This window comes from Hibiscus syriacus, unplaced genomic scaffold (assembly GCF_006381635.1).
Source record: "Hibiscus syriacus cultivar Baekdansim isolate YM2019G1 unplaced genomic scaffold, ASM638163v2 tig00110940_pilon, whole genome shotgun sequence".
NCBI lineage: Eukaryota > Viridiplantae > Streptophyta > Magnoliopsida > Malvales > Malvaceae > Hibiscus > Hibiscus syriacus.
Window position 1 is genome coordinate 1,543,315 of NW_024062923.1, and position 19,067 is coordinate 1,562,381.

Below are 19,067 nucleotides of genomic sequence, written 5' to 3' on the forward strand. Positions count from 1 at the left end.
GCACTAGGATCACGAAGCGATTCTTCTGGTGGAGATGATGGTTCCTTCATGCTCTCCACATTTAGGTCGAATAACCTACTACTGGCACGCCTTCCCCTTGAACTAGAAGGCATATCTGGATTGAGATCGAGAAAGCTCGCAGTCGAATGCCTCCCCCTAGAGCTTGAAGTCATCGTGTCAAATGGAAACTACACAGATTGTTGTGTCGATGACATCTCCATATTAAGGTCAAATAAATTTGCAGATGAATGTCTTCCCCTCGAACTGAACGTGATGTTGCCATACGGATTATTCGTGGATCCACCTCGGTACATATCGTAAGGAGTTGTGGATGAATGTCTTCCCATTGAAGTTGATGTGTCGGCACCATGATGTGTATTTCACATTATGACATTAAAATCATTACACATTACTATAGTCGGACTGTCAACTTGATCAACTTGTTCAGCCAGCCCATAGTGTGAGCTTAATGGCTGACGCCAAACAGCACACACTTTAACAAACTTTGTATACATCTCAATATCGTCGTATGAATAATTACTTTGAGAATTAGCCATCATTTCAATATCATTATTGTTCGATAGTTTAAAACGTTGTATAAATTAATGACAACAATGATGTTGGAAATCTGTACTGCAACGACGACATTCTTCTACTACTTCCAACATGAACCTTCCTCGAAATCTTCGTTATCAGCTCCTCAAGAGTTATGTTTCTCTTAAATGATATTTTAACACGCTAAATTGATACGAAAACAAAGCCAGTTTCATCTTATCAAATTTCTCTATCATAATAAACAATAGCTGAAAGTCGCGTCATTCTTAGAGTTTAAAAGTGCAACAATATTATATCTGCAAAGAAACAACTGAAACAAATCTGATTAAATAAATAATATATGACCAAAAATATAATAGAATAAATTTTTTACACATAAACGTAAATAATTTAAATAATATAATTTTATATTATTACCTTCACCGCAAAAATATTTCGACGTATGCTCTCACTTTTTAATTCTACAAACACATAAATTAATTGAAAACAATTAGTATAATATTTTTTCAAATAATCATATATAACTATAAAATAAATATTATAACAAAATTACCTTATAACGAAAGATCGAGCAAACTTCTGAATCAAATATAAGATGATTGTAGGATGTTATTTACCGATTCAAAGGATTGTTGGTGAGAGAGTTTACGGGAGACGACTATTTATAGCCGAGAGATGATGCCTTAAAGTCGAGAAGTTTGGGAAAATAATACAAGGCGCGGTCCTTGCACCGCGCCTTGCAATATGCATGTTTGATAATTAAGATAATTGAATAGCGCGACTCATGCCCCGCGCCATACACACGTGTATCCATGTCAACAAAAGGCGCGCCGCAGGAGGCGCGCCTTACCCCACGTGGTGCCAAATCAGCGTATAGCGCGCTGCAAGGGACGCGTCTTACTACAAAGGGTGTTAGATCGAGAAATATAATCTGACCGATACCTGATCGAAAATATTAAATTAAAAAATGATTTTTCAGGAAAAACACCTTTCATGTGTTTGGAACTGGATACATATGATAATAGCAATTTGTTTGGTGATCCTCGTTCAATTAGTACTCAACTCACGACCTCATTCATTCCAAGTTGACTTGAACAGCCAGTTGGCAATTATCTTTATTTTTCATTTGAAACTTTTATGAGAATTAAAAATAATTTAAATATTATTTTCAATCTTATCAAAAAATTTATTGAATATTAACATTAACTTATAAAACTAATCGTTTAGTATGAAATTCAAATTTATCGAAGTTTAACACATTTATAATAACTTGAAATAAGGCTTGCTGGGAATTTGTATATCATGTTATGATCAAATTTATTTTATTTTTTTAATGTCGTGCCCGATTCTAAAGGGGACCAAAGCCCGCCACTCAAATTCCTGCTTGATCTTTGTTTCAGTTTATGTAATACGTTTTTCTCTTTTCGGAAACAAACATTCATATAATAGAAAATCAATCCCCCCATTAACGAAGTTCCAAATTATTGATTGGGGAATTCAACGCCAGAGAACTTCAACGCCAATTGAAACAACAAAATAACTTGCTCATTTAAACCTAAACCCAAAATGGAAGGGGTCTAGGAAACTGCGATGCGCGGCATTATATGCTATCCAATGCCTGCTGTACATCAGCCTTCAAATCTTGAAAGTCTTCAACTCCGAAGCTGAAACGAACCAAGTTATCTTCAATCCCGTACTTGCGCCTCTCCGCTTGGCTAAGATCCCTGTTTCATATTGCACAAATTTATTAATGGACTTCCACAACCGCCCCCTCAAACAAGGGACATACAAAACACACAAGGACAATACCGATCTCCTTCAAATACTTTAACAATCCTATTTGACAATATAAGATGACATCAATCTGCACTAAGCTTATAATGCCTTATCTATTCAGTTCATTACAAGTCGCATTGCGTTTCATGTATTTAATCTCAGTATCTTCCCTCAATCTCAGTTCATAAACAGTTAAACCATTGCCTAGACGGATAAGCACAAACAGTACAGATCAATACATAAAACAGGAATAGTGTCATACCAATAGGACATAATAGCCGGCTGATCGACAATGCTCTCACAACCACCAAAGGATGGAGCAATGTATGGAATCCTTAATGCATCAACAAACTTGCTGGTGGTCATCAAATCTCCATCCACCTGAATGATTTAGAAGACATTAACTACAAACAGTTTTTCCATGAATAACACCAAATGGAAGTAAAGATATTAAAGATGAATATCCGAGGTACAAGGTTAAGTAATCGAAGACAACAAACCTCAAAACTGACCACACCACCAAAGCCAGTCATTTGCTGCTTGGCAATTTCATGTTCTGGATGACTTGGCAAGCCTGGATAATAGACTCGTCTCACCTTCCATTGATATTTAATAAGCCAAGAGAATAGGAAATTAGTCCAAATTGGAAAAGTCGTAAAAGATCAATCAGATGTAAAACCAAAGCTAGGTGGAGGTCATTCAACCAGGTATGCCATGCAAACGCAACACCCGTCCAACAGTAGAGGCATATTCCCACTGGGAACCAGATGCAGTGGCACTATCAGTCTATCACATCAGTTGTAAGTATACCAAATCATTCAAGGAAATTTAAACATGCATAAAGATGGCATAAAAGGTTGGAAACGACCATTGAGACACCACTACACCAGAATCCAATAGAAGCCAACTTAGTACACATGCTCATCTTCACTTTTTTTTTATATAAAAAAATGACTTCAGTTTCTTTAGAATTTTGCCTGATTGTGGTTTTTAATTTGAGTTGCATTAAATGGAATGTACATAAACAAGATATAAAAAAAGGGAACGTAACAGCAATTCATACCCTAGGATGTGCCTCTAAAACTTTGGCCATCCTTAATGCTGTTGAATTCTGTTGCTTTACACGAAGATGCAGCGTCTTCATGCCTCTGATGATTAGGTAAGCGGCATTCTGTTTTTAAGTAGAAACAAACATATTACTTTGTGATCCTTGCATACATGTAATGGAGAACTACTAGGGCACACATATTTGAAGAATAAGATGAAGGTCATTAAAGCACCATTCTTAAAATAACACAAGACAGTGCAAAATAAGCATGTACGTTTAGACAAAAACATGATAGACAATGCAAAATTACTTGATCAAGATTCAGGTAAGGACAACTCACCGGGTTGAGTGTACCACCCAAAATATGATGCAAAGTACGAATTTCAGTAATCAGCTTCTCTGGACCACTTATGCAACCAGCAAGAACCTGTCAAATGAAGAATTACACTTATTTATGGTTTGAATTAACAATAACTAACATCAAGAATGGATTTCAAACTGACTAAATTAACAAAAGACGTGCTTACATCATTATGGCCACCAATGAATTTTGTAGCAGAGTGCAAAACAAGATCAGCACCAAGGGCCAGGGCCTTCTGGTTAAGAGGTGTAGCGAAGGTACCATCAATGCAGACAAGTGCTCCTTTGCTGTGACACAGCTTTGAAACTCTTTCTATGTCAACACATCTGAGGAAAGGATTTGTTGGAGACTCGGTAAAGAAAAGAGAAACCTGCATGGAATCACAATTCACTCTCAATTCAGGATAAGCTATCATTACCAAAGTTAACATAATAGAAAAATCTAGATAACAAGGGAACCACTTTCTATCACACTGACTTTGTTCTTGTTGAGTGCAGCCTCCAGGCCATCCACATCTGCTGGATCAATAACAGTAACCTGCATATTGGATGATTTTTTTTATAAGAACATATTGGATGATCACCAGAACTCAATTAGAAATTTCAACAAGTCAAGCATTAAAATGGTAGTTTGTTGCATACAACATTATGTTCTTAATGCTCTTATATATGTCAAAAACCCAATAAAAGAGGAATTCTTGTGAATATAAACTTTTACTCTAAAATCTACATCATTTAGGTGCATAGCTCTTTAGGTAGGCACTATTGATGAGGCCTTGGCTTAATAGCAAGGAGGAGACTTTTGGAACTTTGAGGTCCCAAGTTAAAGTCCCACAGAGAGTGGGTTTGGTATTTATTACTGTCCAGATATATTATGGTTGGGGTTATTCAGGGTGAATTCCGGTTTGCTAGTTGGATTATTTAGTTAAGTTATTTGGTGATATACAAATGTAATGCTTGATCATGATTGTAACTTCTCGTATAGTTGTAATGATTAAAAATCATATAGTTGATCATGACAATATAACGACAGAAAAGAAACAATAACAAAATTGAAGTCATACCGAGATTCCCATTTTAGGCAGAAAGTTCTCAATGAATATCCTAGTTTTCCGGTAGCAATCTGTTGTTGTCACCATATGTCCCCCAGCAGGGACTAATGCCATCAACATGACCGTGCTAGCACACATACCAGATGCCATAATCAGGGTCGACTCAGCTCCCTCAAGTGCACTGAACCAAAGAAACATAACCTCGTGAGTGTTTTAACTCCATTTAAACTATCAAAAAGGATGATAAAAAGAGGCAGCCAAACCTTATCTTCTCCTCTGCAACCACTGTGGTTGGATTTCCATACCGCCCATATTCAAAACTTGTATGGCGTTTCTCCTGCAGCAGATCACATAGAACATTAATTCACTGGAATTTATAGGTCAAATATCAAATGCTTCTAAGAACTTGTCCTTTCATCTCTCAACTATACATTAACTGGATAAGCAAAAAGTGTCTGTTTGCATTGTATTTTGGCAAATTTAACCCATGAACATGATACTCTGCCCATGACAATAGCTACTTGCAAGTTGCATATAGTGAACCAAGAATCTATTAAAATAGAAACCTTAACTAGTAGACCGCAAATCTTAACCGCCAGACAACAGATTTATTAATGCTATTATTATACCTTGAAGTCAATAAGCTCCTGAGTTTTCTTAAAGAAGTAAGCGGAAGTATTAACCACTGGAGTGGTAATTGCATCAGTAACAATACCGCGACCTAATCTTTCACCTGTAAAAAAAAGGGAAAGAAAAAGAAAAGCAAATTCGTTTTAGATACTTGTTATCACAAAAATGTAAGGATGTAAAGAAAGAAAAATAAGAGAACATAAATTGATAATTAATAAATCAATGATTAAATCTAGATAAGAAATGAATCTTAAATAATTTGTAACGTACACAAATTATTGTAATTATCAAATTACTAATTATCTCAAATACATGGATCTAATTTAAGCCACATATATAGCTTTCTCTTTTTTTCCATTCAAAATAAAAACTTTCCAAAATAAAAAAGAGAACATAAAAATAAATAAATAAATTTCAGTGAAATTGAAAATTAATTCAATTACCAGCATGAACAGTGATGCTCCCATCGGAGCGCAAAAACGATGTCGCTGAATTATCTGAACCTCCAATCTGTACACTACGGTTGTCAGTACAATCTTCTACATTCGTCACGTCATCATTGACAGTGACGGCGGCGGCGGCTGCAGCAGCCGCCGGGGAGGGGGAATCCGAAGCGGGACCATTCGACCACGAAGCAGCGACGATTTGCGCGACACCGATATTGCTACAGTTGCGTCGAGCCTTGATGCTGAGCTGACGCACGAAATTCGGCGGGAAACGAAAGATCAGAGACGACAAACCACGTGTACTGACACCTCCGGCATAAAGCGACGACGCCGTCACCCTTCGGCTGCACGAAACACGAGGCTTGTCACCGATCGGCGCACCAGAGAAGTCGGGATCCGGACGGCACTCAAATGAAGAATAGGCATTAAAAACCCTAGGAGAAAATGAAGATGAGGAGACCGCCATTTTTTTTTTTTACGAAAAAAGAAATTTCTCTCCTTTCCGCGGCTTCTCCGAAGGCTCCTTTTAAAGACTTCCTCAAAATGAAACTGGTTAAATACGCGAACTCCGTTGTCGTTTTGTGGATTTTCTTTTGGGTAAAATGAGTTGGTCCTCCACTTGTTTTTAACCAGGGTTAGATTTAGGTTTTATGGAGACTAGTTGTTTTGTTAACGTGGCGGATAGGCAATGGTTGAACCCCATGTTTGTTTGTAACATAACATTCCAATTTCCTCACTTTCTCGATTTTTTTTCAGCATCAAAATTTCCCTGAAATATATATATATATATTTTTAAATCTTAAAATATATTAATAATTCTAGAATAAGTGGTTAATAATTTGATAAAAATTTACTTGTAGGTAATCTCATTCTTTCAATCAAATGTTATAATGTTTTAAAAATAATCGGGGTGATTACCTTTAAATTCTAAATGTAGTAATTTTATATTTCTACCAAATAAATCAAGTGAAATGATAAAACATTTCAAATGATATATCAAATAATATTACATTTAGGGATTGTTACGAGATCCGAATTCGATGGGTTCAAACCAATCCCTATTGAGTTTATTTTTTTAATCAAAGTCGAACCGAGTTTATTTTTTGAAAGTTATGTTCGGGTCGGTTTAGGTTTTATTAAATAAAAGTAATATTTTTTACAAATATATTATTTTAAGACATGTCAGATCAGGTTCGAATTTTATCTCAAAAAGACGGGTCAAATTCGGATCAAGTGAAGAGTATATATTTTTAATTCGAATTTGAACCGAGTAAAGGGTCTAATTTTTGAATCGGGTCAAATTAACTAAAAACATAACCAATGTTCATCCCTAATTACTTTTCATGATTTATATTTTCAGAAACAATCTCATATTAAGTGAATCAAACATTAAATCATTAAACATATATAATATTTAGACATGTAATGAATGTGTATACAATAATTTATATTATACTGATTTTAAAATATTTATATATTGATGGTATATACACACAATAAAAATGGCAATAGAGTGAACATGTGAAAGTTGTCCAAGTGGAGTGCCTCTTTTATCGTGGTCCATGAGTTAGATGGAGCTCCTTTGCATAGAGTAGGCCTCAACAAAAGGGAAATCATCAGATGCGGAAGTTTTAATATACGAGTAAAAAAATATTATCAGTTTTGTTATTATTTAAATAATAAAATTATTAAAAAATTATCGAAAATATTATTATTTTTATCAATTTTATTATTATTGGCGTTTTACTAGTTTTGTTAACAAAACCAACAAAACGATATCGATTTTATTATTTTTGGACATTTTACTAAAAATATTAAAAAATATTGATATTTTAAATAAAAATAATAAAACTAATAACATTTTTTTTAACTATACATATTAAAGATATCACGCTATAAATTCTCCAACAACAACGATCAGACAAAATCTCGTAAATCGTATCTTCTTTTCTACCTTTCCGTAGTATCTTTGAAAAATAATTGTTGAAAAACAAGTTTTTTTTAGATAACGAGGGGTAATTAGATTTAAAAATAAATCATTATGTATTATATATCACGAAAAAAATAAATTATAAAAATTTATTTATATAATACCCTCAATTAATTATAATTGAGTATACTTTTAATGTTAATATAAGATAAATTTTATATTATATTATTGGAAGTAAGTTAAATAAGGTTAAACCAATAACATTTGTTTAAGTTTATCACGTAAAATATTTTTCGAAAAATATTTTTTTTTCAATGCTTGGTTGGTGGAAAACATATTAGTTAATGTAAAACATTTTATTGATCAACACAATTTACTTTGCACTTTTTGAAAATGAGTTATTGTCTGATTTTTCAAACTTTTCACTTCAAAGCATAATTACTAAGAATAATATTATTTTATGTATTTAATATTACTATAATATTTAGTATCATTTTAATAAAATATTAGTTATTAAAATATTTAAAATATATTTATTAATATTTTTAATAATATAATATCATATGTTATAATATTATAATAATATATTCAATAATATTAAATAATATATGATATTATATTCTTATTTTAATAATATATAATAAATTATTAATAAAAAATATATTATTTATTCATTTCATGAAAAATAATATTATTGAATTATTAGTAATGAATAATATTGTTTATGTATTTAATATTAATATACTAATATAGTAACATTTTAATAAAAAAATACTTAAAATATATTTATTAATAATTTTTTAAATATAATATTCTTATTTTAATAAATATTTAATATAATTCATAATGTTTTTGTTTTTGTATAATATACTAGTGTTAATATTTGTATTTATTTATAAAAATAATAATTTAATAATAATATTGACAAAAATACTATTAAATAAAATATTTTAATATTTTAAAAATAATATTATTAAATTTTATAATAAATAATATTATTTATTATATTTTATATTTATAATAAACAATTTCTAAAAATTATTAATTAATAAAAAATAGTTAATATAATAATTTTTAAATATCATAAGATATTTTCCAAAAAATATTTTTATATTCCGGTCATAGTCATAGTCATAGTTTCTATATTCCAGCCTTTATTTTGTTGTGCACGACAACGGGGACGACGAGGTTTGAGTAAAGCCGCCTCGTAGTAAATAGCAATAGTCGCACTTTGATTTCTATATTCCATGTCTTAGGTTTCACATTTGATTCACAGATTTTTTAATTTCAAAATTCTAAATAACCTATTGCTGTCGTTTTTAATTTCAAATTTCTAAATTTATTTTATAATTTGGTACGCTTAATCGGTGTTGATAGTTACATATCAAAATTTATTTAATTATCATCTTATTCAGAAGAATACTTATTTTTCATTTTTTTATTAATTTAAGATAAGTATAAAATAATATCTATTTAAAGATAACTTTCAATTATTTGACATTAAACGCTCACATTTATGATATTTTTAGTACTTGAAACTTCAAATAATATCAACAATTCTTTTATCAATGAAATCGTTTGTTTCATATTATTTTTATTATTAAACATTGATTAGTTTATTTTTCAAATATATCAATTGAGATGAATTTTACTAATAAGACTGGGATGATAATTTTAGCAGTTATATATGCGTCTTGGTAAAAACACAAAAGAAGGGTGGCTAAATCAAAATAAAATAGTCAAATAAGTTTCAAAAGCGAAATTTAATTGATATTCTTCGCATGTGAAGTTAACTTTTACACGAAAGTTTAAAAAATACAATTTGTTTGTTACTGATATTACTAAATAATATTTTAATTTAGTGTGGTAGTCGACAACTAAGACTAAATATTGAAATATTAATAATTAGTTGGTTTATTGAAAGGAAATATTAGATTAATGGCATAATCATGTTTGTGTAATGATGAGATACATTTATAAATGTACGATGTCCCTAAATAAGATGCATCTATAGGAATACCAACCAATAAAATATTTTGTATTTCTCTATCTATACCAGATAGGGCAAACCATCAAACTTCATCATGGTTCATATCCCCCATCTTTATAAACAAAGGCGCCTCTAGCCCTCTATGAACTTAAAAAAAAAAAGTTGTCTCTAAGGCTCTTCCATCCTAGATCTATACATAGGAGATCCTAGGGACTCTTCCATCCCATATTTGATCCATCCTATATTTTATTTTCCCTTAATCTTAATATGTGTCAAAATTTTATTGGAGATATTAATTTATTAAAAAAACATGTAGATATATTAACTTAATTGTTATTGACATGTGGATGTTTCACGTCCGTTGTTGTTAATGGTTCAACAGTTTAGTGATCAAAATGATATTTTTCTTAATTATAGTGACTAATGAAAGTTTTTCAACTTTGATGACTGAAAGTAAAAGAACACTAAAAGTTCAATGACCACCAGTAGAAGTGTATTTATTTTAACATTTCTAATCTGAACCGTCCAATATCGATGACTTTGCAGATATCCAATCAGAATATTATATACCAAAGATAGCGTCAAACGGGTATTCCGTGTAATGCCCTAAAAGCCGTATGCTTATATATAGCAAGCAACCAGGCAATTTTTCCAAACGCCTCAATCCCTCTGTAACTTGTGTGCGGCTGAAACTGAGGTCTCCAGGCAAAGACCAATTTCTGGCCACCTCTTCTTCTTCTTATTAATTTTTTTTTTTCAATTTGAGAAAATATAAACGCACAGTGTACTGAGGCATCATGAAGAATGAAAAGCTTTCATGAACATTTGCCTAATCTTAAACGTGCAAAAGTGAAGAAAGGGATCCGCTTTGCAGCTTAAACTTTTAAACAATGTTTTTGCTGTCAGTAATGCCCCCTTACAATTACTATCAACTTATTTCTCTTGTTTTAAGTTTATTCAGCAACTTTAGATTCTCTCAAATCTGCTAGTTTTCTTCTTTTTGAACGTTTTAATTGTTTCTGGTGAGTGTTTTCCACCGTGCTTTGTTTAACAGACACATCTTATTAATGTATTTCTAGTTTTATACATATACTTCAAATCAGGTCCTACATATCCTAGGAAGTTAAGTTTAAGTATTGTTTCTTTCTTTCTTTTTTTTTTTTTGGGGGGGGGGGTGGGGGGTTAGCAAACTCAACTCTAATAATACCTACCCGGAAAGTTTAGGATTTGAATACCGTCATCATCCATTTTTTCCGGGTATTGACAACTTTTTCATATTATAATCTAGTATAGTAATAAAAATAATGTGTGGTCGTATATAGTTTGTATATAATATATAGTTCGCATATTAAGTGAATATATATCATATAGGATATAGTTTAGTATATAATATATAGTTTTCATTAGTTATTAAATAGTTGTGTAGTGGTCTATATTAAATAATAGTTATATATTATATGGTTCATATTAAATAATTACATGTCATTATATATGATATAATTTCATTAAATAATTAACATATCATATAGTTTGCACTATAAATAGATAGACCATATTAGAATAGTCCATGTTAAATAAATAGCCCATTTTATTTTCTTTTGTAAATAATAAAAACATAAAAATAGATGAGTTTATTTCATTTGATAAGTCCATTACATAGTTTTTTTCAAAGGCCTAAATAAGTAGCCCGCACATTTGTTTTACAAATATATAAATAAATAATAAATATAAAAAAACCTAGCCTAATACATATATAGCAGCCGGTTTTGTGTAGTTGGGGGGATTTTGCCTTGAAAATCCAAAAAGATGGAGTCTTTATTGTTGTGCAACTTTTGAGGTGATACATCACCAATCCTTGTTGAAAAATCAAATTGTTTTCATCCCTTGATTAGTTTCCACTCAAAGGTTATCATTGCTTCAATTCATGGTAAAAAACACAAATCCATGCGAGTCCTTGGATGAGAAATTTGATCCAAAGGCTCTCATTAAGTCACATCACCTATCCAAGAGAAAAAGCATGAAGCAATCTCAACCATTGGATCAAGATTGGATCAAATGACTAAGGTTTCATCATGTAAAGGATGCTTGGCTCCCCACCGGCCGGAGAGTTCATCGGCGCGTCACTGGCTCGTGAGTCCGATCATCTTCCTCGTTGTTTGGCCGCCATCGCCGATCACGTCTCGAGCATGTAAAAAATTAAAAAAAAAAAGAAGTTTATTGAATATAAGTTCATTTCAACTGTTTTTGAGCGAGAACGGCTAGATTAAGAGCTAAATTCAAGTGAAGAAATGAGAGAAGAAAGAAGCTCGTCGGAGGCGGAACTCGTCACCATCGTGGGAGGCTCAATTTTTACATGAAGGTGAGTTTCCCTTTGTTTTATTTTCTGATTCGAATATATATATGGTTGCCGTATATTTCGCCTACGTTAGGTGGTGGCCAAAGATTGGGTCGATGCACATGGGTTTCGGGTTTCACCATGGTTTCTTAGTTGTAGGATGAAGAACACTTGGGCTTCTTGGGTAGTTTTGATTCGTAAAAGGAAGAACCAATTTATTTTTTGGAGTTAGTTTGGATTGAAAAAGAGGAAAATAGATGAACATGTTAGTGTTTTTTAGAGAGTTTGGGTGTTTGATCTTGAAAATACATTTTGGTTGGTGTTTTAGTGTTTGTTAAAGATTGAAATGCGGTTTTTAGGATGAGCAAAAAACGGACAAGATTGAATTTTTGGGGCGTATTTTTGGTTAAGAAGAGAGAATTTGGGAGGAGGAAAAATTTGAAGAGATGAAAACAAGAGATATTCTAAAATTTTATCTTTTATATTGTGTAATTTTTGGGTGAATTGTTTCATTAAAACATCCCCAGTTAGCATTATTGTGCTTCTGGCCTTGATTTTTCTTTATTTTATTTTAGTCACTAGATGCTTATAATTCATTCCCCGAATTTTTATTGAATTCAATGTAGTCATCAATTTCACTCTAATTGCTTTAATTATTTTATCAAATGTGTTTAACTATTAATATTGAATGTCAATTCTTGAATTTTTTAAAGTAGTCACACGTTTAAACATAGAATAAAACTTTTAGATTTTTAAATCTTTTAATTTAATTGCTAACATTAAAATCAAGCCTTAGACTTTAAGTTCTTCAGTTTTTAGCTTTAGTCATTAGATTGATCCTTAGTTTAAGTTCTTTAATTAGAAATTAATTAAGTTTAGAATTATCCTTTTAGGATTGGTTTCTTTAATAATATTAATTAGAAATAAATAAATAAATTCATTAAATGATTAAAATAGAATATCTATTTATTTATAAATACCGAAGGGAATGATCTCAAAATAAATAAGTATTCTATCGGTGGTCACTTTAAAAGTTAAATAGGTTCATTAATTAAAATAAAAGGGTGGAAGTTTGTTCTTACCTTTAAATTACTAAGGACACGTTGTTTTATTAACATCAAAGGCTTGGTCTTCGTTCTTTAAATTAATGAAAATCCTTATTATTTTAAATAATAATTTGACTAGATTGTCACCTTTAATTTTCTTTTAATTTTATTATTTAAATGATAAATAATTGCCTTAATTTGATTAGGAGTTAGTTTCTTCTTTAATTGGAAATTGATAAATGTTTGACTCTATAAAATTCTCTAATTAGATTAAGTATTCTTATTTTAGGGAATAAAAAGATCATTAATTAATTAAATATTCAAATTTCTTAATTTTCAATATAGGTACAAATTCGTAATCGAAGGTACCAATTTCTTTACCCAAACGTAATTGACTTTCGCACCCATAATCTTTGAATTGCATACCAAATCACGTATTTGTTATGTATTTATTTATTTATTTAAAATGACGTATCCCATGTTTTCAACCTACCTAATCTCAAAGGTTGATGACGACTCCAAACGTTTCAAATCTTTTCTAAAATTTCGATTCTTAATTTCAATTTCTAAACTTATTCTTAATACGCTTCGAAAAGTCGTCATTACAAATCCTTTATTATTCTTATATGATTCGAGTCAAATTTGAAAACTCAAATTTTTTTAAAAGTTTAACTTTAAATTATTTTCAATCTTAAATAATCTAACAATAATTATTTAAATTTTGAATCTGAAAATAATGGAGTTCAAAACACATACAAATGAGTTCGATGGCCCATTTGGTTTGGCATTGACAGACTTCCATTGACAATGGTTGATTAGGATTCAAATGCAACACTATAATGAACTATAGAAAACAGAAAAACGACCTTTAAAAAAATTTAGATTGATTGAAATAATATAAGTATTTTATATAATTTTGCATTTTGTAAATTTTAGAATGATTTGAAAACATATGCATTAACAACGGACATGATCTTCTTGATCATCCTTTGCAGAGGTGATGGAGTTAGGCATCATACAGGCTCGAGACATCAAGAAAATATTGTTGAAAGAAGTTCACCGAAAGTACAAATACCTAAGCCATTTGGTTGATTCGACCGTAGTACTAAGTTTCATGGATGCATTCTCTATTTATAACTAAAGACAGATGAACCGGAGGGATCAAGAGAAGAAATCCTTCGAAATTGAGGATGGGTTATTCTGTTACAAGGTAATGCTATTTTGATCGAAGAATACTGGAGCTATCAATCAAGATTTTTAAAGAACATATAGGTTAGAGTATAGAAGTATATGTTGATGACATGATTATGAGAAGTATTTCAATGGATCATCGCATATTAGATCTAAATGAAGTTTTCCACAAGTATAAGACGAGAAACCCATCAAAAATGGATGTTTGGAGTAAGCGTTGGGAAATTTCTCATATCAAATAGAGGAATTAAAGCTAACATGAATAAAATAGTGTAATCATAGAGATGAAACCTTCCTCATAAGGGAGGTCTAACAGTTGACAGATATAGTAGTGGTGTTAAGTATATTTTTTTTATAAAAAATAGCGAATAAATTCCTCTTTCTTTAAAACTCTATGAGAGATTTTTTTTAATGGATCCTAGAGTGTCAACATTTTTTTGTTGTTGTTGAGGATTTGAGACAATGATAGTTGTTTTGGTTAAGAAAATAAGGGAGACCCAACAACCAATATATTATGTCAGTATAATCTTGTAAAAATAGTTAAGTATACTTGAATGGAAAAAATAGTTTTTCTTTAGTCATAATTGGAAGGAAATTGCACAATTACTTTCAAGCCATCCATGATATTGTCTTGACAAATCAACTAGTCAAAGAGGAGTTACATAAGATTAACTCTTCCAGAATAATGGTCAAATAAAGTATAAAACTCAACGAGTTTATAATTAAATTCATTTCAAGAACGAAAATAAAAACTCAAGTATTGATAGATATAAGTAAATAGTTACAAAATCGTCACGATACCCTTAATTATCGTTAAGGGAAGATATATCTTGTTAATTTAATGATTAATATCCCTTAACGACTGTCAATATCTTCATGATCATTTTGTAATCATTTAAAAATTATAGTGATGATTTTATGATTTTTAAAAGTTTAATGACAAACAATTGTTTGAACAAAGTTTATTGACCTATGATATACTTATCCCTGTTAAAAAAGTAGGATTAAAACGAGATGGACAATACAGTCTCATCTCGCGCGGAGCTCCGGAAAGCGACCATAAATGATAAGAAAACGTCCAAACGACAGGAGCATCAACCGCCAGCAACGTTCATCAACGACCTTTTGGTCACCATGCGCGAACATCCGATCCTTGAAGCAAATCCATGGTTTCCTCATCACCAAAGGCTTCAACTCCAACCCATCAGCCTTACGGGAGCTCATTTTCAAGGCCGCTATGGGAATTTCAGGTGCTCTGAACTATGCTCATCAAATGTTCGACAGAATTTCTGAACCAGATACTTTCATGTGGAATACAATTATAAGAGGCTCAGCTCAAAGCCAAAATCCATTAAAAGCCATTTTAAGATATACCCAGATGGCAAAATGCGACGTTCAACCGGATGGCTTTACCTTTCCTTTTGTTCTTAAAGCTTGTACTAAGCTTCGTTGGAGGAAAATGGGGTTTGGGATTCAAGGGAAGGCCTTGAAAATGGGGTTTATGGAGAATAGTTTTTTAAGGAACACACTTATTTATTTTCATGCTAATTGTGGTGATCTGAATGTTGCAAGTGAGCTTTTTGATGATTCGGCAAAAAAGGATGTTGTTCCTTGGTCAGCTTTGACTTCGGGGTATGCAAAAAGAGGGGAGCTTGATGTGGCAAGAAGGTATTTTGATGAGATGCCCGTGAAAGATTTGGTTTCTTGGAATGTTATGATTACGGCGTACGCAAAAAGAGGTGAAATGGAGAGTGCAAGGAAGCTTTTTAACGAGGTTCCAACGAAGGATGTTGTGACCTGGAATGCTATGATTGCAGGGTATGTTCTTTCCCGGGACTGTAAGAAGGCATTAGAGATGTTTGAAGAGATGAAGAACACCAGGGAGAGGCCGGATGAGGTTACCATGTTGAGTTTGTTGAATGCTTGTGCGGATTTGGGGGATTTGCAAGTTGGGATAAAGATACATTGGTCTCTTTCGGAGATGATGTCAAGCGACGGCTTTAACGTTTTACTTGGGAATGCACTTATAGACATGTATGCAAAATGTGGAAGCATCGAGAGGGCGCTAAAGGTTTTCCTAGAGATGAGAGAAAAAGATGTGTCAACATGGAACTCAGTAATAGTAGGGCTGGCTTTTCATGGCCATGCTGAGGAATCAATCAATTTGTTTACCAAGATGAGGAGGTCGAAAGTCAGGCCAAATGAGATCACCTTTGTTGGAGTCTTAGTTGCTTGCAGTCATGCTGGGAAAGTCGATGAGGGTCGTCAATGTTTCAAGCTCATGAGAGATGGCTATGGTATCGAGCCAAATATTAGGCATTACGGGTGTATGGTGGATATGCTAGGGCGTGCGGGGCTATTGGATGAAGCATTCAAGTTCATAGACTCGATGGTGGTCGAACCGAATGCCATCATTTGGAGGACTCTGCTTGGGGCTTGTAGAATTCATGGAAATGCTGAATTGGGAAGGCGTGCAAATGCAAGACTACTCGATATGAGACGGGACGAGAGCGGAAACTATGTGTTACTTTCAAATATATATGCTTCTAAAGGTGAGTGGGATCGAGCCGAGAAGCTAAGGAAGATGATGGATGACACCGGGGTGAGGAAAGAGGCTGGTTACAGCCTTATTGAAGCTGAAGAAAAGGTTCTCATGAATTTTTTATTTGATTCAAAATCCAACATAAATTTAAGACCAAAGAATTTTGTGCCATGATTGGATGAGTAACCGGTCGACTGAATTAGGATAAAACCAAAAAGTAATGTGAACTGTTGAAAAATCGAAAATCAGTATAATAGTTTCTTATATTTTATTATTTTTCTGAATTTTAGTCCAATTATTTTAAATCAATTGAGCCGACTCAACTGGTTGTATTAAAAATGATGGGTCTAAATGATTCCACCATCGGTCTAAATTTACAACACTGATTGTAGGTAGACATGTTCAAGAGTCAAGTTATCCACTCAATCTTGAAGATCCGTTTCAATTTTAAAGGGATTTAGACAAAAATAATATGTTCGAAAAATAAGCTGAGCTCAAATTTTAACATTTGAGCCTCGAGTTTGATCTTACTCATTTTTATGGTTTTAATATTTATTAATATACTATATAATATACGACATATAAAAATTAAATTTATAATAATAAATAATACTATAATATGAGTATTAAAAATATATTAAGATTATGTATAACAAATAATTTTTAATAAAATGAAAATATATTAATGTAACTTGTAGATAGAGGAGAAATCTCTATTAAAGATAGGATACACAGCGTAAAAGACTCATCGAGTCATTCATTTTATATATTAATGTAACACTAGAACATTCTCACTTTAACACAGCTCAGTTTAATATACTGGGTTCCAATAAAAGCCTACTTACCGACGTAGGAAAAAAGGATAATGACATGGGTTCTCGTAAAATCCTAATTCCAGACGTAGGTAATAAGGCTTACAATCCTGTTACTTAGGGTTACCATTTGAGTTCCCCTAAAATCCTGCTAGGCGTGAACATTGTCACCTTCTTCTTGAAATGGATCAAAAGAACAGGTGGTGGGGTCCACCTTCCCGGGACGTTTTATTAGGTAGATTCTCTCTCTGTTACAAACTGAAGCTTTGGTCTTTAGTGACAGAGAAAGTTTAATCTGTTGTGTCTGATTGTTGGACTTTGAATCCACTGTTAGTTGATGGTATACTTTACCTCTTGTCAAGTCACAAGCTATTTTGATTTGGAATTAGTACAACCACAACCAATAACTCTTTCAACTACAGTTTCTTGCACTGATTGCTTTGAGCCATCTCGAGTTGGGTTTCTGCTGTCAATAAGGTTGTTCAGCCGATTGGATTCTTGTGAATGCAACTTTCAGATAAAGTAGAACTCTCTATTAAAGATAGGATATAAGGCGTAAAAGACTCATCGAGTCATTCATTTTATATATTAATGTAACACTAGAGCATTATCTCTTTAACACAACTCAGATTAATATTATGGGTTCCAATAAAAGGCTAATTACCGACGTAGGAAAAAAGGGTAATTATATGGGTTCTCGTAAAAGCCTAATTCCAGAGGTAGGTAATAAGGCTTACAATCCTGTTACTTAGGGTTACCGTATGAGTTCCCCTAAAATCCTGCTAGGCGTGGACATTGTCACATTCTTCTTGAAATGGATCAAAAGAACAGGTGGTGGGGTCCACCTTCCCGGGACGTTTTATTAGGTAGATTCTCTCTCTGCTACAAACTGAAGCTTTGGTATTTAGTGACAGAGAAAGTTTAATCTGATGTGTTTGATTGTTGGACTTTGAATCCACTGTTAGTTGATGGTATACTTTACCTCTTGTCAAGTCACAAGCTATTTTGATTTTGAATTAGTACAGCTACAACCAATAACTCTTCTAACTACAGTTTCTTGCGCTGATTGCTTTGAGCCATCTAGTGTTGGGTTTCTTCTGTCAATAAGGTTGTTCAGCCGATTGGATTCTTGGGAATACAACTTTCAGATAGAGGAGAACTCTCTATTAAAGATAGGATATACGGCGCAAAAGACTCATCGAGTCATTCATTTTATATATTAATGTAACACTAGAGCATTCTCTCTTTAACACAGCTCAGATTAATATTTTGGGTTCCAATAAAAGGCTAATTACCGACGTAGGAAACAAGGGTAATGATATGGGTTCTCGTAAAAGCCTAATTCCAGAGGTAG

General features: G+C 32.4%; 2 protein-coding genes across 3 annotated transcripts; one reads left to right on the top strand and one right to left on the bottom strand.

The window, feature by feature from the left end:
* Positions 1 to 1,992: 1,992 nt before the first annotated feature.
* On the bottom strand, positions 1,993 to 6,380 carry LOC120147413 (cystathionine gamma-synthase 1, chloroplastic-like). 2 transcript variants are annotated; one of them, XM_039160790.1, is made up of 11 exons: positions 5,865 to 6,380; positions 5,421 to 5,524; positions 5,055 to 5,128; positions 4,804 to 4,972; positions 4,218 to 4,277; positions 3,907 to 4,110; positions 3,639 to 3,806; positions 3,395 to 3,502; positions 2,832 to 2,927; positions 2,594 to 2,712; positions 1,993 to 2,279 (listed from the first exon to the last, which is right to left on the bottom strand). In XM_039160790.1, the coding sequence occupies exons 1-11, from the start codon at positions 6,331 to 6,333 to the stop codon at positions 2,156 to 2,158; spliced, it is 1,695 nt and encodes a 564-aa protein (XP_039016721.1). In that variant the 5' UTR covers positions 6,334 to 6,380; the 3' UTR covers positions 1,993 to 2,155. The 2 variants fall into 2 exon arrangements, with proteins under 2 accessions (XP_039016721.1, XP_039016722.1); XM_039160791.1 differs by having other exon boundaries at positions 1,995 to 2,279; positions 3,720 to 3,806.
* Positions 6,381 to 15,373: 8,993 nt separating this feature from the next.
* LOC120147414 (pentatricopeptide repeat-containing protein At5g15300-like) lies at positions 15,374 to 17,099 on the top strand. Its single transcript, XM_039160792.1, has one exon. The coding sequence runs from the start codon at positions 15,423 to 15,425 to the stop codon at positions 17,073 to 17,075; it is 1,653 nt and encodes a 550-aa protein (XP_039016723.1). The 5' UTR covers positions 15,374 to 15,422; the 3' UTR covers positions 17,076 to 17,099.
* Positions 17,100 to 19,067: the final 1,968 nt, after the last annotated feature.